The sequence below is a fragment of the Pagrus pagrus genome (genome assembly GCF_965226575.1).
Source record: "Pagrus pagrus genome assembly, chromosome: 11".
Taxonomy (NCBI): domain Eukaryota; kingdom Metazoa; phylum Chordata; class Actinopteri; order Spariformes; family Sparidae; genus Pagrus; species Pagrus pagrus.
In genome coordinates, this window is record NC_140195.1 from 28,164,440 (window position 1) to 28,184,826 (window position 20,387).

At 41.1% G+C, this 20,387-nt stretch overlaps 1 protein-coding gene across 1 annotated transcript in view; it reads right to left on the reverse strand.

Moving 5' to 3' along the window:
* Nucleotides 1-1,371: 1,371 nt before the first annotated feature.
* lamb2 (laminin, beta 2 (laminin S)) overlaps nt 1,372-20,387 on the reverse strand; it is a 54,146-nt gene continuing 35,130 nt past the window's right edge. The window contains exons 13-35 of the mRNA XM_084366333.1: nt 19,682-19,761; nt 18,687-18,822; nt 18,432-18,590; nt 17,575-17,702; nt 17,089-17,221; nt 16,782-16,974; nt 15,902-16,045; nt 15,197-15,428; nt 14,609-14,778; nt 11,009-11,233; nt 10,683-10,900; nt 10,443-10,539; nt 9,686-9,867; nt 9,401-9,591; nt 8,996-9,180; nt 8,610-8,851; nt 7,706-7,909; nt 7,028-7,172; nt 6,644-6,851; nt 6,401-6,542; nt 5,233-5,409; nt 4,985-5,144; nt 1,372-3,823 (exon numbers count right to left, since the gene is read on the reverse strand). Of these exons, the coding sequence (XP_084222459.1) occupies nt 3,687-3,823; nt 4,985-5,144; nt 5,233-5,409; nt 6,401-6,542; nt 6,644-6,851; nt 7,028-7,172; nt 7,706-7,909; nt 8,610-8,851; nt 8,996-9,180; nt 9,401-9,591; nt 9,686-9,867; nt 10,443-10,539; nt 10,683-10,900; nt 11,009-11,233; nt 14,609-14,778; nt 15,197-15,428; nt 15,902-16,045; nt 16,782-16,974; nt 17,089-17,221; nt 17,575-17,702; nt 18,432-18,590; nt 18,687-18,822; nt 19,682-19,761 (3,888 nt within the window). The 3' untranslated portion in view covers nt 1,372-3,686. The remainder of the gene's footprint in view (nt 3,824-4,984; nt 5,145-5,232; nt 5,410-6,400; nt 6,543-6,643; nt 6,852-7,027; nt 7,173-7,705; nt 7,910-8,609; nt 8,852-8,995; nt 9,181-9,400; nt 9,592-9,685; nt 9,868-10,442; nt 10,540-10,682; nt 10,901-11,008; nt 11,234-14,608; nt 14,779-15,196; nt 15,429-15,901; nt 16,046-16,781; nt 16,975-17,088; nt 17,222-17,574; nt 17,703-18,431; nt 18,591-18,686; nt 18,823-19,681; nt 19,762-20,387) is intronic.

The window sequence follows — 20,387 nt, forward strand, 5'->3', positions numbered from 1 at the left end:
ATGATGCAGACCAGTGGTGGTATCACCATTCTTATAATTGAGGTGTAGAAATGGTAACGTACATTAAACACCAGCAAAACACTGATTTACTTAACAAAAAACAATATTGTATAGGCGAAACAGCAAAAGTAAATATTACTCTGAAGACGCCTTCCTGATCTCCCTAAAACGCACAATATGTCATTTCTGCTGCTTTATGGGTCTTTTCATCAAAGCACAACTAAAGACTGATGTGTTAGGAGGCTCCGGCAGGGCGGGGGACAGAGCTGCTGCTCAGTGAGAGTCAGGTGCCGACCCAGACCATCTGGGGGAATAAACACCATGTGACATCAGATTCTGCTCTGAACCACAGCTGTTTACTGACAGGAGGGCTCAGAGATTACTTTTTAGCTTTTGGAAAGGAAAAGTGGATTTATCTTCACTCCTGGTTATCAGCCTGACTGCAGCAGTGATCGGTGGAGGTGACCTCCATATTCAGGTGTTCCTGTTCTGTCATCCATTTTTGAGAGTGTATCGAGTGTAATGTTGACTGCTGCCTGGAGCTGGAGGGGAAATGTACTTTACTTCATGAACATAAAGTTGCAGAGAGGAGAGGGGGGAAAGAAGAGAGAGAACCAGAGTGTCTAGTGAGCGCTGAGTTTAGTGAGAGGTTGATGCGAATTCAAACACACAGACACTATGTGCAGTTAAGTAATCTGGCTGTTTGGGGCAAAAGTAACAGGAACACTCATCTGTAACATCTCACTGGTGGTGAACACCATTTCACAACCACCACTGCTGATGAAAATCCATCTGACATGACTCAGGCAGAAATGTTCACAGATGAGGTAATGTTTTACTGCATTCACATTATAAGTTTAGTCTTGTTAGCTGTCCTCCCCCACCCAGAAGTAGCAATATGCGACCGGGTGAAATGCACCGTGGCCTCAAGAAAACTTTTGGATAATGTAATTACGCACCCAAACAAATATATTACAAAGGTATAGGCGTTTTTAGACATTTTAATACAGAATTCTAACATTATGTCTTTAACTCTAATGTTATTCCTTTTATTTTGCACCCCCCCTTCCATCTGTGTCTTGGGGCCTGTGAAGGCCCTGCCCTGATAAGATGCAGACCTTCTCAAAGGGCATATCATGGACTCATGGCAGCGCTCAATGCACCCTTGCAGAACACAAACAGTAGCAATAGTAACAGCAAATAGCAATAATCTTATGCCCCTGCAGACTGCAGCGGGCCACAATATAGCAAGGTTAGTAAATGGGACAGTATGAATCACGGAGGTTTTTCAAATGATCTGTACAAGTATTCTGATTTCTAACAGACTCGTGATATAGATGCTCAAAGAAGCTACTTCGACAGAGAAAAATGTTAAGTTATCCAACCTTTATTCACAAAACTGTACACAGAAACACTTCACACATGCTCCTTTTGGTACTTTTGCTTTGGTAAGTTATCAAAATCATTTGGCTGCCAGTTGATATGTGATCTGAGAGAAGCATGTGTACAAAGTTAGAGTTTTTTGGTTTGTTTCCTCAAACACAAATTGTCAAGCAAGTAGTACATGAGTAAATGTCCAAGACACTGGCATATTATAAGGCACAATTAAACACTATGCATACTGTAGAATACTATGTCACTTCAGTGAGGGATCAGTTACTGCAGACCTTATATTCTATTTGATAAACAGACATCCACAACCTCTTCATCTCAGGTTTGGCATTCATAAAATTGAATCCCAGTGATGACTGAAACCATAACAAACATAGCAAAACATTGTGGGAATTACACTTATTTGCTTTCCTGCTGAGAGTTAGAGGGGAAGATCAATACAACCCTCCAACATCTGCTCATTTTAGGAGACAGTTAGTTTGGCTTAGTATAAATACTGGAACCGAGGGGAAACAGCAAGCCTGGCTCTATCCACATCTTGAAAAGCCTGCCGACCAGCACCTCTAAATCAACACAATATGTCTTGTTTAATCCATCCAAAAACACAAAGTATGGAAATGTGGTTTTACAGGACTATGTGCCGGACTGTTTCTTAGGGAGAAGCAGAGACGGGGAAACTTTGCAGTGACAAGCAGGAAATCATAGATAATCTGTGACATTTGAAGGTGCTGGGAGGCGTATGTATTTATTTATTTATTTATTTATTTATTCATTTGGGTCTTTGGCTAGTTGTTTTCTCCTGATTCCTGTCTTTATGCTGAAATTACAGGCTGCTGGCTGTAGTTATCCAACAGTGTGGTATCAATCTTCTCATCCGACTCTCTATAAGAAAGCAAAAAGGCCTAATTCTAATGCCATTTTGTTACCTAAATCAAACCTCAGCCTGTCACGCTCAGCTGGACCATAATGTCTTCTTGTTTCATCAGCTCTATCTGACAGCTGTTGAGATATTTCACTCTCCTCCCACTTCAGGCAGAAGTGTTTGTGGCTGGTTCTATCTATTTACTTGCAGTGTCAAACAATTCATCTATCTTCACATAAAAATGATCATATAATTTGTTTATGTCTTCTATGTATAAAACAGACATTCAAAACTATATTTCTCACACCCACGTTGGCACAAATTTTATCGAATAATCCTTAAATTTAAAATCTATGATTGCAAGAACTCAGTTTATTTCTTTATCCGACTGAAAGGGTATGTCCTCAAAACTACACAGGGACAAGGGTCTAGTGACTGTACCCTCATCTCTTTATTTTGGCTTGTTTGATAATAAGCCAAAACTATTACAGCCTCATCATTTTAACCATGAAACACAGTTCTGTTTGAACGGACGTTCATTCAAACTTTATGCACCCAGAAGTTGTGGTGTTTTATCCTTAAAGAAGACACTGTCCACTACAGTTTGAATGAAGTCCTCTCTTGATGAGCACAGCTCAGAATATACCTCCAATAGTCAAAGAGACTTCATAGAAAAACAGGGAGAAAAGGATATCGAGCTGCTGATTATGCAACAGTCAATAATACAATTAATAAATGGTTAAACTACAGATATTTGAGATGCATTATTATTTTTCATCCACATCTGTGTATTAATGACTTTCTCAAATACAATTTTCTTTTTCCATGTTCAAAACTAAAATTCAAACAGACACATTTCCAGATTGTTTTAGAAATTAGAAAAGAAAATAATGTACATAAATTAAAATAACATAGGTGATATCAGACAACCTTTACGTAAATATATCTCACACTGCACTTAGTCCAGAGCTAAATGCATTCTTAGAGCCTTCGTAACCCCAGGCTTGCAGTGTCAACTCTTTTTGTTACTTTTGCCCCATTTCAAACTGGCATCTTTAGCCCCATGTTTACTCTTTTTCTTTAGGAGATAACCCCACAGACACGGGGCTTACCCTGCTCCAAAACAGGGCCAGCAAGCCCTCGGCTAAAGTCGGGGCTAGCCGACTTGTGCTGGTGTGAAAGGTTAGCCTGGAGCTAAGTAGGTTCGAAGAATGCTTTTAGCCCTGGACTAAGCGCAGTGTGTCAAGCCCTTACATATGATAGCAACCGTCTTAAATACTTACATAAAATACAGTTTGCCCACGAACAATGTAAATTCACTGTCAGAGTGATCAATTAACCACCCAGCCCTCCTTTTTTATTCCTTTTCCAGTAAGTACAGTTACTGTATCTGGGGGAAATGAACTGTTTTCTTATGACAAAGACTGCTGAGTTACTGGCATGTGTTGTAGATCTGGATCTGTTTGTTGATGTCATTGAGGATGGATTTCATCTGGTCCTCCAAGCCATCCAGCTGACGAGCTTTCCCCTCCAACTTCCTCTGGTTCTCCTCATAGTTTTTCTCCAGCTCTGTGGGAAGAAGGGATTTCAGGAATGGTTACACAGCCAGGCATGAGCAGCATTTGGTGCCTCTCAGTCATTCTTTAATCATTCTACTTTATCTGGGTGCTGATTTTAATCACCAAATTCTTTTTTAATAGACTGCTGAAACACATCGGCCTGTTTCAAACTGCTTTTAACTGGCTGCCTATTTACTTGGCACCACTATCAGCTGCTCCAGGATATCTCTCTCATTGGCTATTGAGAAAGTCCTGAAGTAATGACAATCATAATCATCCAGATTTTAAATATGAGACTTCAAACAGGTTTGATATTAATCGGGGTGCTCCCTATGAGCCTGCGAGCAGTTCAGGAGGATTAAGACTGGATCTGTAAACCCCTAAATTATCAGGGCTGAACATTGGTACCGACTGAGGTCCCAGACCAGACTTCTCCTCAGATTGTTGGGAGAGGCAGAATCAGGATTAGATTAGCTCCAAACTCCTGCAGTGTGAGCCTGGCCATAGTGAAAAAGCAAATGAGCTCATTTCTCAAAACATGGAATTTCTTTAAGGTTTGAGGTGTATGTGACTGAATCTGGCCATTTCTCTGGCTTGGACAAAAAGGAGAGAACACATGACACCTATTTAAAGTTATTTTATTCTACAAAATAGAATTATTATTCTACATTGGTTGCTTGTCGCTCTCAATATTGATTTTATTCATTTTTTTACTTGCGTACAAAGCACATCATGGTCAACCTATTTGTCTGTCATGCTTGTAATGTATGGACCAGTGAGGTCAGACAGGGAGGTTATTTTACTGTATTCTTGTGTTTATTGTCTTGTATCTATTGTGTTTTTTTAAAATTGTTTTTTATCTATCTATTGGTTTTATTATTTCCCCTTTTATCATTTTTATGTTTTGTGTCAATTAGTGCCCAAGAGTTTACATGTGTACTATATTTTTATCAGCTTGTCAGTCACCTGTAAAGTGCTCTGAATTGCCACTGTAAACAGCAAAATATAATTGAAATTTCACATAACTGTAACAGATTCTTAACACTCTACTCGTTGCAACAATTATATTTCAAAATATAAACTTTTCTTCCTCCAAACATAAAAACACACAAACCCTGTCTACATCTTCATAAACACATAGGCACACACACATAAACCTTTTAATAAGCACCTGCTAGTCTCCGGAGTTTGTTCTGGGCATCTGTCAGTAGTTCTTTTGCTTCATCTCTGAGGCTCTCCGCTCTTTTCTTGGCATCCTTCACAGCTTTGGCCTTCGTGTCAACCCGCTGCTGCACTTCATGGTATTTATCTGTCAGCTGGCCGTCTAGAATCTGAGCATCAACACAGGAGAGATGTTTTTCTATAACAGCTGTGAACGCTTTTAAAGAGACAAAGTGTGTTACACACACAGACACACACCTGCTTGGCTTCGTTTGCCTTGTCTCGTGCCATGGTGGCTGTCTCTTCGGCTCGGGCTGCTGCCATGCTGTTGTTGGCACGTTTGGTCTTCAGGGCATTGATCTCCCGTCCCAGTGTGCCCAGGCGGTCCATGGCATCATTCAGGTCCTTCTCACTGTTGGATGTCTCTGACTCAATCTGAGGAGAGCATGAGGAAGTACAGTGAATTCTAATCCTGATATATCATAAGTGCATGCTTTGCTTTTGTTGGATTATGTTTTCATTAGGTGCCAGGGTGTGATTTCTCCAAATGGAGTCCTGGATGTTCATGTAATAAACCGTATGTGTGTGTGTTTTAAATGCACACTGATGATGACATGACATGACGACAAACATGGCTTTCATTGTTACAGTATAATGCTGTATAATAGTTATTTGAGCCATTTGGCCCGTGTCAAAAACCCTTAGCAAGCATTGAGTCATCTATGATTTTCATTCATCTTTAAAGTATGGCAGGCCTGTGATTTAAAGCTGCATTTACACATTTTTTTGCCACTTGGATGCAATGGAGATGCACTGAACACTGAAATATCACCATTTTTAAAGGTGAAATGGCTAACGTATTTACACATCCAACAGATATGGAGCATCTTCATTTGGAGTCGTATTTTACAAATTTGAAAGTCAGTTTAATATTCACCCTCTAAGTTGTGTTACAATGGTTCTTTAGCTGCTAAATGTTGCACTATTCTCACCAGCTAGTTGCTAACTGTGTTTGACTGCTGGGCAGGTACAGTAGTGTACAGTGGGTTTATCACAGCTTTCTTTGCAAAAAACAGCATCCTTCTGTGGCTGAAAACAATGCTGATAAGAGCTTTGAGACTGAACCAAAACAAAAAGTTAAAACAAGTTATAAACTTCTGTGGGTTTGTCATTGCAAGTGGCACCTTTCAAAGTGAATTTTGCCATTTAATGAAGTGAAGGGATAACATGTTTATAACCACATATAACACTGAGCATTCACTTTTGGGCTGATAAATAAAATGTCTTGCAACAATGATCCAACTTCAAAGCGGAGCCAAAAGTCTGAGAATTGTTATTCAACAATAACCTGCCCAGATACTGATATTTGTACAATGGGGTAAATTACTACAGCTTAATGTCTTCTTTTCTTTGCATGGTTTGTTACCTGTGCCAGTCGGGCCTCAGTGTCCCCGATGTCAGCTTTGGCTCTCGCTATGGCCTTCTCTGCTGACGTCTGGGCCGTCTTAGCATCCACCAGCGCTTGTTTCACCGTCTCTGCTGTGGTCTTTACCCCCTCAGCACGATGCCTGAAAAACAACACAGTGTTTAGAACAGTTACCTTTAAGAAAGGATGAATAAATATAGAATGCTCTTTTTAAGTACAAATAATTCTCTCTATCCTGACTACCTTGCCCTCTTGGCATCCAGCAGCAGTTGCTCTGCCTTGCGGACATCATCCTGCGTCTTCTCCAGGATGGCATCCACATTTGAAAGGCTGCGAACCCGTTCCTTGATTTCATCAGCAAGATGTCTGATCTGGAGGGGTGAGGCAGGGATGGAGAGCGCCAACACATGGTTTGCCACTGCCTCGATGCTGTCCGGGTCTGCACCCTCCTCTGGGTGAGGCAGACATGAGAAGAGGTGGGGTTGACATAGTAAAGCTAGTTAAGAGGCAACTATTCTACTGACTATTACTGACGACTATGACTGTCCTACATGTTCTTGGTAAACTTGCATGCACATGAAATATACAGTATCATAATGTATAAACCAAGCAGACTGTCAGACTCACGAGTGAGGAATTCTCTGATCTGTTTGATGAGGTCTCTCAGGTCATTGTTGGAGCGCTCCACTTTGTTCTTGGTGGCGGTGGCTTTGTCTAGCGCAGCCTGGGCTTTACCCTTGGCCTCCTCTGCCTTGCTCTTGGCCTCTGCCACCTGAGCAGAAGGCAGAGATGCTTATGAAGAAATCACGATAGCTGCTGTCTTCAACTTAAGTTACTTAACAGTGTTTTGTAAGAATTGTTTAAAGTTTTATTTGTATTGTATAAAGTCTTCTGGTTTAGGTATTTTAGTGTGCCCTCTTTAAATCAAGTCTGTTTTTTCTAGGAGCACATATGTCCCACAATGCAGCTGCACTGCTTACTTAAATCACACAGACTGACTGACATTTTAACTGGCAAGAAATTAAATAACGCTCAAAAAAGAACTGCAAGGGATTCTCCTTCATCTGGATTAGGAAGGGAACATTTCTGGCTACTGGTTGAAAAAGAAATGGACAAAAAGCTTTTCTGCCTCCTTTACATAGACCTTCTTCCCATATTTAATATTGTTGTGAGGAAATATTTAAATAATTTGACACATAAACCAAAATATCACTAATTTTTCCATCTGAACAGATGTGATACATTTGAAACAGCTAAAGTACAAATGTAGGGTACAGTAACTATAGTCCTGTTATGCCTCTGTACCTTTGTAAAGAGTCCCTCCACCTCTCCCATAGCTTTGTTCAGCTCCTTCTCTGCGTGTTTGGCTCTCTCCAGGGCGTTGTCAGCTAATGATACAGCACTGTTACAGTTCAGGCCTCCACAGTGACGGTTCCCCTCATCATCACGACAACCTGCACCCCCACAAGGACTTTCCTCACAAGGAGCATCACCTGGGGCGCCGCACACCTGTCGGGACAGACAAACATGTACTTGTATTTTTATGGAAATGATCAGGTGTATGTGTAGAGAGTCTTCACTCCTCGACTGTCCTACAAAACCAAAACACAATAACTACAAATGGTATTTGTTCAACATTGAGTAAAGACCAGACTGTGACTTTTGTCTGTAACATGACTGGCTAAGTTGAGCTGCAGTAACTACCATCGCAGCTTCTAACTGTGTGGAATTCCTGTTATTTGGTGTGGTCAAAGGTGCAATATGTTAGAACTGGCAAACTGTTGAATTCACACTCTAACCAAACAACCAGAGTAACCACTCACTGCTGCTTACTCTAGCTGTTGTTAGCTAGTTGGCTCAGTTAGCCATGCAGCTACCGTAGCAGTCCAGACTGGGAGCTCGGGCACCAGGGGAGTGTTGGGGTTAACATAGCTAGAACAGGTTTGTTAGCATGCTAACATCAGTAGATATTTCTAAAATACAATACATAGATGTTATAACGTGAAAACTGTTGTTTCTGCACACTCTGAAATTTTGAATGTTTTCAACTAAAATTCTTACATATTTCACCTTTAATGAGCAATTTTTATTGTTGTGAATTCTTCAGTTATCTCGTAGTTACTTCTCCCTGCTTATGCATGGCTGTATACATGAATGCTATCAAAATCAGTGCTAACAGCCCTTCAAAAAAAGAAGTATGTGATCATACCTTCTCATTGATCTTCTTCATGTCCAGGCCCTGTGCTCTGGTGTTGAGTTCTCCGAGCGCACGCTTGTTAGCAGAGTTTTTACGGTTGAAGTCGTCCTTCTTGGCGTTGATAAGGCGCTCGGTACGGCGGCGAGTGTCTGCGGATTGGCTGACTGTGCTGGGCCTGGTGGTTGTTGATTCATTGGCACGCCGCTCCGCATCACGAGACTTGTTGTAGGAGGTACGGATGCTGTCGTATGCACCTAGAAAAAGAGGAGGAAAGGGAATTTCCACTTAGCGCATTTCAGATTAATCGAACTGATGCTGAAGTAAATTTGAGAATTAATAAGAGAAAGTGAAAATGTGTGAATAGTTGAATAATCAGGATCTATCCGCCTTTTTCTCACCGAGGAAGTTGGAGTTTTTGAGGACATCTAGTTGGTGGTGCAGCTGCTCTGAAGTGAGGTTTAGCTCTTTAGCCTCTCTCTCCAGAGCGCTCAGCTCTTTGCTTGCCTCAGAGTTGCCATCCTGGACGATGGTTAGGTCTCCTTCCAGGCGGTTTAGGGTGTCCGTCGTCTCACCAATCTGCGCTCTGCAGGGCAAGATAAGCGGATGTTGGGGTGTTAATTGTAATCCTGATAACATATCAATTGAACTTCAATGGGCAAACTGAATAAATCTGCTGAAACTCCATAGCAAAACATTTTTCCTAAATAAAGAAACATAATTTGCATACTTATCTATAATGGGACTGAAAAAATGACTTAAGATGGATATGTTCACATGGGAAACTCTTAATGTAACAGTCGTACCTAAGATCTTCAATAAGCTCCATCAGGGTAGCAACGGCTGCAGCCGTGGCGTTGCGTGCGTTGACAATACCCTGAGCTTGTGCCAGTTTCTCCTCCAGGTCTCTGAAGGCCTTCTCATAGGCCCCTGTAAGCCCAGTGGTCTGAATCTCATGGGCACGTTCTGCCAGAGTCTTGGTGCGCACTGCCAGGTCCTGGTGACAAAACAAAGTTTTTAAGAGAAAGATTCAGCTTGACTCCTAATCTATAGATTAAATATAGAACCCCCTCTTTAGCATCAAACTGCACCTGCACAATGCGATCCCAGTCCCCGAAACACTGGTGACAGGGCTGACAGTTGGGGAACTGGCCAGAGAAGCCTCTGGCACACTGGTCACAGCGGACACCCGACACCCCCTGCTGGCAGACACAGTGGCCCGTCACCCTGTTGCACTGGGAGGTCTCAATGCCTCGCCAGTCACAGTCACAAGCTGGAGGGGAGACAAGGAGAGTGTGCAGTGAATGTGGAACAACTAGAGCTAACTTATACAGAGAAAATCCCATTTGTCTATGTTAACTGCAAAATTGAGTGTGTTTGATAATGAGGCGGCTGTAAGTCCTCACACAGGTTAGTTGTGTGTTGTAATTTGGTGACACATTATAATAACCATCATTAACAAATGGTATATTTTATGTCAATTAAACTTTAGTTAATATGTATTTCACTGTTAACAAACAATGGAATGCTTTATAAAACATTTTTTAAGCTGCTTTTGATTGTAAAGTTGCAACTGATGTTTATGAACCTTTACAATTGATTAATAAATTATTTAAAAAGCATTTCATTGTTTGTTAACAGTGCAATAACTATTAACTTAGGTTTACTTAACTAAAAATTCATGATGGTAATTATAAAGTGTTATTTTTTGTGCAATGCTTTAGCACCAGCTATGAAGCCCAAGATTGCTTCATTTTTGCAATAAATCCTTTGGTCTCTGCATCATTTTCATAACATATACACTGTTTACAAAGAGCATACAGTACATTATGTCTTCATGTGTCTAACCTCTGCACTGTGTCTGAGGGTCTCCCCAGTAGTTCTCCTGACAGTCTGTGCAGGTCTTCCCCCCGAAGCCGTCACGACACTGACACTGCCCAGTGAACTGCAGGATAGAGATCGGAGAAACAGAGGCATGACACATTTTCTTTTGTTTCTATCAATGTGAACGAAGGCGAACATATTGACGCTTAAATTGAATCATGAGATGTGCGTATCTGAAAGTGTTCAGGTCGAAGTGTTTCCTACCTCATTACACGAGGAGGTGACTGAGTTGTTGGGATCACAGCCGCAGGTTTCGCAGCCCCTCCCGCCGGCCAGGTTCCAGTGGTTGGGGGCGCAGTGGTCACATGTCAGGCCGATGACATTGGGTAGACACTGGCACTGCCCTGTGGTACGCTGGCACACACAGTCCTCACGCTCCATACACTGGCTGCGGTCAGTACCCAGGAAGTTGCATGTGCACTCTGACGGGCAAAGAAAACAAAAAAGAAACAGGCATAATTATAATTATAATTAATATTAACATAATAAACATGTTTTTGTAAACTTTTTTTAATGAAAGTGCCCCTCACTTCTGCAGTTGCGTCGGGAAGCGTCTCCAAAATATCCACTCTTGCAGATACCACAGTTGGGGCCCTCAGTGTTGTAAAGGCATTTCCTGCACTCTCCGGTTTGCCGGTCACAAGAGCCCATGTCTGACATGTCTATGTTGTTGTTGCACTGGCACGGCTGGCAGCGGCCTCCGGGCTGAGAGGGGTTGCCGTAATAACCCGGGGCACATTCCTCACATCGAGCACCTAAGTGGAGAGAAAAAGCAAAAACAGGAAATAGATCAAGAGTTAGAAAAGGAGGAGATATTATATTGGCATAATTGCTACGTGTATTTTAGCTGAGATATATTTACACTACGAACGGGTGAAGTGCGCTACAATTCCAAGCTGTTTTTAGGGTGTATGAAACAGCAGGAAGCAGGAAACGTGAATTTACAGCAGGTAATCAACAGGTAATCTTGTTTAAGAGACTAATGAAGACCCTCCTCACATGACTGGATTTTGCCAAGTCCTAGACTGAGATTTAAATGTTTTCAGTGGACACTTCTATTGAAAGAAACATGGTAGTCTAACACTTGGCTTAACCCATCTATTTATTAATACAGTGATGTTACTAGAATCAGTTTTGTTACTTATCATCACTCAGTGGGGTTGGGTTAACCATCTCTCATTAGTTAACTGTCTTTGTCATTACACCCTTCCTCAGTATGCAACACATTATTATACTTGTTGATTACATAACAGACTGTCACATTAATCTGCAGGATTCTAGCCTGATGTCTCAGTCTGCCTCAACAATCTCCACAGAAACAGCTGTAACCGCTACGAACATATCCTGGTTTGCACACTGTGCTGTGCACTGTGTTTGGCTGCATCTGAGCTATACTTGTCATGAACCAATACAATAGCACTGATTCCAAAAAAGTAAAAAAACTAAAACAAAACTAAAGTGCATGGCCTAGCCTGTAAACCCACTTCATATGGGGTGTGCTGCGTTTTTAGCTTAGCAGCTACAGTGAAGATTTCGGCTTAAGAAAGGGTGTAAATAACATTTTTTTCTAATTATTTGAACACATTTTCTCAGGGTTTCTGGGGACATGGATTTCCCGACTTTCGGCATGAGTTGATAATGTCTGAATTCTCCTTTATGGGTGAACTGTTCCTTTAAATATATTGTCTTTGTACTCTTTTCAATTGATTGTATGTCAAAGAGCATTGGAAAATTATCACATTCTGTTTTATTTATATTTAACACAGTGTTTCAGCCTTTATGAATTGGGTTGTATAAACTGAACCATACAGCCACGACAATAGTCAGATAGAATAATGGATTCTTTTGACAGTGAACCATTTTTCCAGTTTAGTTAGGCTGTTATCACTGTAATATTTCATTTGCTGTCCCTTTAGGTTGGACTCAAAAGAAGAAATACTTGGCATATTTGAGTCTAGCAGGAAAAGGAAATTAGAGAAAGAAGGAATGAGAAAGTGGGGAGAGATAAAGAGCAGGGCTGTGCTGGCAGGGTGAAATCTGAAGTACAGGGAGGATTAGATGAGAGGAGAATAGAAAAAAGCTGGATGAAAGTCAGGAATGAAGGAGAGAATGGGCAAAGGGAGGTAGATGCAGTGATGAACAAAAGGAGGGAAAGTTGAGTAGAAAGCAAATGTAATAAGCGAGATTTCAGGTCCACTAACTCTCTGTTCCAGTATTCTCCATTGGGCTTTATCTGAAAAGCCAGGCTGGTAAAAAAAAAAGATTGCTCAACCACCTAAATCATTCGCTAAAACATTTTCTTACTGTTGTTTTTCATAATGAAGGGTACATTTGTCGAGTGGCAAACTTTTGAAACAATCACTCAAAAATGATTCTGCGTCAAGTAGCTGTAATGGCACCATTTATACAGACCCGGTTCAAATATTGCATTAAAATAATTTAATCACTTACAATAGAATTTTGATACAATATTAGGGACAATTATTTGTCCTTTTAATTCCACATAAAACATATTTAAAGAAGTATTAAAAAGAGTTTAACGTTATTCTTTGAGCCAGGTCTCACACATGGTCTCACACGAGTGCACTGTGGCACAGCACCGCTGATGAGAGGGGTGCTGAAGCCATGCATGGGTAGGACTGGTAAAGTGGAGGGTTGGTGGAAAATAGAGGCGGGGGAGAGGGAGGAAGAGGGGGGAAGGCACAGGGGTCAACCGTCACTACTCACGCTTAAAAATGGTCACCCCGGAGCGTTTAACAATCCCTGTGCCAGTAATACAGGGAGGAAGGAAATGACACAGGTTACCATTCACTAGAGCCCACGGACAAACACCATCCTTACCTTAGTTATATCCTTAGTGTTGTCACATAAGATAGGAGAGTGGAATTTTAGTACTGATATTTTTGAGAAATGATATTAGGGATGGATATTCATGGTCACCAGAGTATGACTACTTTTGATTTAGATGACCTTTCTTCAAACACCACTATCAGGTTAAACCCTTTGGCCAACATTTTGTTCCATTAAAAGTATCTTAATCAGTGCAGAGCCATGCTGGCAGCTCTGTGAGTCTGTATTTAGAAACAACAGCAGTCAATAGTATATTGCTTGCCAACTGTGAATACACTTGAATTGTCTATATGTTTTAATTTTATTTTGTCTTTTATTATAATGATTTTCATTTTTGCTATATGTCGACATGGAAAATGAATAAAAAACTGTTAACAAAAAAAAGAAACAACAGCAGTGCTTTGAGCTAAATGCTAATGTCAACATGCTAACATGCTCACGATGACAACTGAAGCATGCTGATGTTTAGCAGGTATGTTTATCATGTTCACCAATAGTGAATCACCATTTCGGTAAATTAGCATGTTAGCATGCTTACATTAGCAAATTAGCACCACACACAAAACCCAGGGGCTGATGGGATTGCCATCTGTCAGTCTGGCTGTACAGACATTCACGGTCCCCAGAAGATGAAGCCTTCTGACTTTGGTGATCCCCTGACTTTTCCTCTAGCCCCACCATGAAGTTGACTTTTTGGTTGTTTTTTTTTGTTTTTTTTTGTTTCAGATATTGAAGCCCCCCTCAGAAAGAGCTGTTGGTGTAGTGCTATCATCAGATCAAAATTTGACATTGCCCTTCCCAGCTTTATTTTGTGTAGTGCTTATTAGCTAAGTAGCAGCATGCTAACATTACAAACTAGGATGGTTAACATGCGAAACATTACCAACCAAAGTGTATCCTCACAGAGCTGCTAGTGTGGCTAGCTTTGTTTTCAGGTTCATGTCAATCACCGAAGTTATTTATACTGTAAAATCGGCTCTTCCTTAAGCAAAACTCCACCAGACGACTGATGCACTGTAACTACATGAGATGAAATGTCACCATCTAGTTTTTCTAAAACACATCACAGACACAGTTACACTTCATACATTTGACTCAGAAGAGGTTTTTGACATAATGTTTTCAAACTCAAACTGACACAAAGTGGATCATGTACATCTGTACACAATGTTAATGTCATAAGCATCACTTTCTGATGATAAAGAGGAGGAACAAAGGAGAAAGGGAGGACTGATGAATGAGGAAGTACAAAAAGAGAACAAGCATGGTCTTTTGTTTACCTGTGTAACCCTGGTTACAGTTGCAGATAATCTGTCTGCTACGGTTGTCCTGGTAACAGGAAGCAGCAAAGTGACGTCCACTGTTAGGCCCATCTGGACAGGGGCATGGACGACACTGACCACCGGACACTATGCCTAACACTGGGTTACCATAGTAACCATTGGCACACCTACAGAAATAACAAAGGGGTTTGTAGCATCAGGTTAAATTAAAAAATCAAAAGTCGAAATTGATTTGAAGCTGTTCTATAACTGACACATTTTAATTTAATAATTTAAGTGATGTTTTACACACAAACAATATAATACACCAATGTGCCTACTAACTTTGCAATAACATAATGGGAGAATGCATATTGCAATTTTTAGTTGTATCAAGACTTGCTAGCTGTTTTATGATCACAGGTGTGATCATAAAACCAAGTAAATAAGAATGGAGGAGTACGTTTTCTGATTAACACAAATACAAAAACATGTTCTTCTCCAAAGCCTTTAAATCTCTTTCTTTACTCCCACATCCCCGTACAATATATGTATAAACCAAAACTGATCTCATGCAGTTTGGTCACCTTCACACTGAAACATCACCTGTCACACTTGTCTCCTCCGGTGTTGTCCCTGCAGCGGATGCAGGCTCCGGTCCTCTGGTCGCACTCGTCGGTGTGTCCGTTACACTGGCAGGGTCGGCAGCTGGGAAAGCCCCAGTGACCCGCCTGGCATCCGTCGCATCGCTGACCAAACGCTCCCGGACGGCACTGGCACTGACCGGTGAACTTGTCACAAAGTCGAGTCACGGAGCCTTCCAAGCTGCAACCGCAGGCTGGACAGAGGGAGGACAGGGATGAGGGGTGTACAGGAAGGAGCAGAGCATGAAAGGAGGAGGTGAAGTGGAAAGGAGAAGAAATTAAAGATTGAAATAGAAAAGCGGGATCAGGAATATATTATTCAAGTAAAGAAGCTTGGGATTTCTGTGTACTGAGAGACAGTAGAGGGCGCCAGCATCATAGCATTTACCTTATCAAGGGCACTATACATCATCATCATCATGTCATTTTAATTCCTAAATGGAATAAAAGATCAAAGTGCAGCGAGTGCAGTGGTGTGTGAGCCCCAAGAGATTTGATGCAAGTGTTCTTATTTCATTTTTTATTTTCTTATTGGCTGTTGTACTGTCTGTAGTAACCCAGCCAAATTAGGGGAGTAAAAATACAGAAAATGTTATGTTACATCTTATTCTCAATAAAAACCTCTCTGGATTTCAAGGAAAATTTAGAAAGGGCTAGAGTTTCTCACCTACGCAGCCTGAGGGTCCAAAGCCGTAAGTTCCCGGAGCACACTGGTCACAGCCTCGACCAATCACATTGGGCCTGCAGCGGCATTGTCCCCCACGGACATCACACAGGGAGCTGATGGACCCCTGAGGATCACAGTTACAAGCTGGAGGAGGAAAGAGAAGCACAGGCATGAAGTCCCATATGGGAACATCCACATTGAATTCTGGGAACAAGAGGAACAAACAATATAACTGAACATGTCTTTATGACTGCAGTATTATTACAGGTCACCCAACTGTGTTGCATAGATTTACAGCTTCATTTATTCATTACATTTATAAGTATGTTCAAAATGTTTCCATTACAAAATACAAAAGCTTAAATGAATATAATGGTACCTGAGTATTTCTGTTTTCTGCTACTTAATACTTCACTCCACTGCACTTTGGAGGCAAATACTGTACTTTTTTTCTCCACTACATTTGTTTGTTGACTAAGTGAGAAGTAGTGCATTTTTAAATAAATTTATTTCATCTGCAATCGGATGAAAAAAAACAAAAAAAAACCCAGAAAAATCATCAATACTGGATCCAACATGTTTATACATGTGAACATATGAATGGTTTACTTTAATAGTTATTTAAGTACATCAGTAAGTAAAACAAATAAATCAAATTAAATCTTCTACCAATAAATACATTTCATATCTCAAAAATATATTTAATCATGTTAACATCACTGATCCAAATGTTGAGGCTATGTGTTCTTTTCCCCCAGAGGCAGGTCAGAGGTCAGAGGTCAGGGTAAAGGTCACATAACCCTGCAGCCTGCTGCACAGCAAATATCATACATGTCATTCAAACAAGGCAAAAACATTTAATAAGACTTCTTTCACTCACGCAGAGCCCCGTCATTTATAATGGCCGACATGCTGGTGATTAGCTTAGCACAGGTGTCACTCATCAACGGGCGGGTCACACTCTTTGCCCCTTCATGGCAGCGATATCGCTCATAGGTCTGCTTCCTGTTGTTAGAGGCTGGATCCCCTGCGTTGAACATCTCCATGGAGGAGTGGCGGGGCATCAACGCAATCTGGAAATGTATGAATTTTGATTTAGGGAGATGTTTGTGAGTGGACTCAAAACTACAAATTCTTCATAGGTCAGATGTCTATTTTAGAGGACTGGAAAAAGAAATTAATCTCACAGAGTCCACAAGGAGGACAGCGTTGGCCGCGCCATTGAGGATACTGTTGGCGTCCTGATAGCGTCTGAACTCAAAGCGGAGGGTGTAGGTCACACCTCTCTCCAGACACACAGGATGAGGAGGGACCACAAACCTGGAGCAAAGCAGCACACAGCTGGCATTTAGTGACTGTGTATGTGTGAGTTTGAGTGTGTGTGTACATGTGTCAGTGATCATGTTTTACTATTGATATGGGGACATACTTTTACAGAGTCACATTGTGGGGACTTGCCTTTCTTACGGGGACAAAATGCAAGTCCCCATAATGTGACTGTAAATCATTACATTTTAGGGTGAAGACATAGTTTAGATCAGGGTTAGGGTTAGGCACGTTGTGGTTATTGTAATGGCTAGGGTAAGTGTCCAGTAAATGAATGTTAGCCTATGTAATTTCCAGTGTGTCAGTGTGTGTGTGTGTATCTATGTTTGTATGTTTGTACCACAGACCTGGCTCCAGCAGGCAGGGAAAGAGTGAGTCTGTCATCATCTGGGATGGTGTTTCCACAGGGGCTGCTGGTAGGAATCGGCCCCGGACGGATCACTGTTATACGCACTTCTTCCCAGTCTCGAGGCATCTAGGCAGAATCAGCGATATATGGTTAATATGCAGTCAAAAGAAAACTGATCATAAAATATGAGAGTAGGAAAATTGAAGTACAGTTACGAAGTAATGCCTGAAGCTTAACATTTACATAGTATACAAGATTTCCAGGCAAAGGGCTGAAACAATGGCAAAACCACTAGTCTGCTCTTTTGTTAAGAGTCAGTGGTGCTTTGTCTGTACAGGACAGGCAGCATGTAAGTAGAGATAAACAGTTGTGTGAATTATGCTTATTCACTCTCCTGCCGAGAAGATCAATACCACTCTCATTTTAAAATATGAAGCTGGATTCAGGAGATGACTGGCTTAGTTTGTCATTATGTTTAGAAACAGGGAGAAACAGCTAGCCTGGCTATCTCCAATGATATGAGAATCTGCCTACCAGCGCCTCTAAATCACTAATTAATATGTTATATTTTGTCACATTATATTTAAACAAAGTCAAAGTGCTAAAACTTGTGGTTTTACTAAGGGTTATGTGTGGGGCTGTTTACTGTCCAGGCTTTCTGGGGTCACTTCACTATCTTTTTAAATACAAATGAATGAGGTTGGTATCCATCTTCTCATTTAACTCTTAGCAAAGGAGAAGAATAAGCATACTTAAAAATGATTACTATTCCTTACAGTTTAATCTGATGAGTCAGTGATGATAAAGGCACATGTACACACACACACACACACACTCACGCACACACACACAGACCTGTGACTCATAACGGATAAGCAGGTCATATTCCATGGAATAGGGGATGCTACTGATGAGGAACTCTAGGGTGCCACCCTCAGGTACTCGAGCAAACCCAATGCCCGTCCATGTGGCAGGGCGACCTGGCTGGTGCTCCCTGGTCTCCAACATAGAGCCCTGAGAACACAGACGTAATCAGACATAATTCGAAATATGTTTACATACAGAATCACTCCAATACAAGTGCTTGCAGATAAAGAATAGTGCGCTTACCTGCCCCATTTTGGCCAACTCAGCCTCATAAAGGAAATGATCCAGAGCAATGAAGAAATATCCAGACTCCACCTGTGTACACTGGCGTCCTGTCATGTGACTGCGACAGCGACACTGACCACTCTCCACGGAGCAGCTACAAAGAAGACACAAACAGCTGTATTATTTTGCTGCCATTGTTGCCTGCTTAGCCTTATTTCCAGTCATGCAAACAATTTACATCTATTTTTACAGTTAATCTTCATCTACCAAAAAATCCTCACCAAAATCATGACCACTTTATACCAAGACAAGCTAACAACAAGAGTCTGCTGTCATGCTAGCTGCTCTGTGAAGCCATACATGCTTACATCAGCACGCTAAAATGCTCAGAATGACTATGCTAACATGCTGAAGTTTAGCAGGTGTGTTTACCACATTCACCATCTTAGTTCAGCAGGTTAGCATAACTAAAATGAGATAATTTGCACTAAACTCAAAGTACAGCTGAGGCTGATGAGAATGCCAGACGTTTTGTCAGTATTCATCATAAAGCAAAGTAGAATTTTGAGCTTGTGGTGAGATCACCAAAGTGAATAGAGTTCTTCTTGAGGGGAACATGAATACACCAAATTTCACTGCAGTCTATCTAACAGTTGTTGAGAAATTTCACTCACAACCACAAAAGTCAACCTCATGGTCATGGCCACTTAGCTAGCATGGAAATCCAGTCTATCATCAGGGAACTGAATTAAAGTTTGATGTTTGAAAAGAGGATGTCACGTCTCACGACACAGAAAAGGAATCCATTAAATAATTAAAATGACTAGAGGTGTAACAAATTACTGCTCGCAAAGTTGCAGTTGCTATTTTAGGGATAGTAATTAATTTCTGAGTGTGAAGTCTCAAGACAAAAACATCTGAAAGGGGCCTACATGCAGTTTAATTTCATTTGTAACAGCCTCGTACATGATTTGTGACCTGTGACTCAGGATTAAAGCTACAGCGTCACTCACTGGTTGTCTAGGGCTCCTCCGATATCACACTCGCAGCCCCGGCAGCCGTTCAGGTCGTGGCTCAGAGCCCAGTGTTCTGGCTAGAAACACAGAGGGACAGACAGAGGGTAGTGTGAGTGACAGGCAGAAACACAAAAGGGCAGAGCAACCACTTAACAGCTGAAAAGTTATCTCCAGACAGACATGATGCATCACCCTCCATGCTATTATAAAGTGAGAGGGGAACTTCCCCTGTTATACATGAGTGTGAGTCATACTCTCACTATCTATCTAACTCTCTAATCCAATAAAACAACAGTCATAGCTTTGGGGCATATCATTACTGCCAGTTTTCCCTCAGTTGACAGTTGTTTTGCTCTTAAAAAAGAGCTGACTTGACATTGAGAATAATGGATTTTTTGCAGTCAGCAATTTCAGTGTTTTATCTTGAGTATGTTTTGGCTGAAGTATTTGTACTTTGCTAAAAATGTGTGGCTTCTCCCTTAGTATTATATAAGAATCTGGTCACTTTATACTCTATTTGCATGAATCCAGTTCGAGTTTGTGGACAAACTTCCATCTCTACAGTTCAGTGACAGTGGTCTGTGCCTGGATGTGAACAAGAGAAACTGTAAGGCAGTGATGACATTACCTTTTTCTCTTCTTTAAGTGCACACTTAAACCGGTATCTCTTTTATTGAATTTATTTTATTGTTAAATACACTTT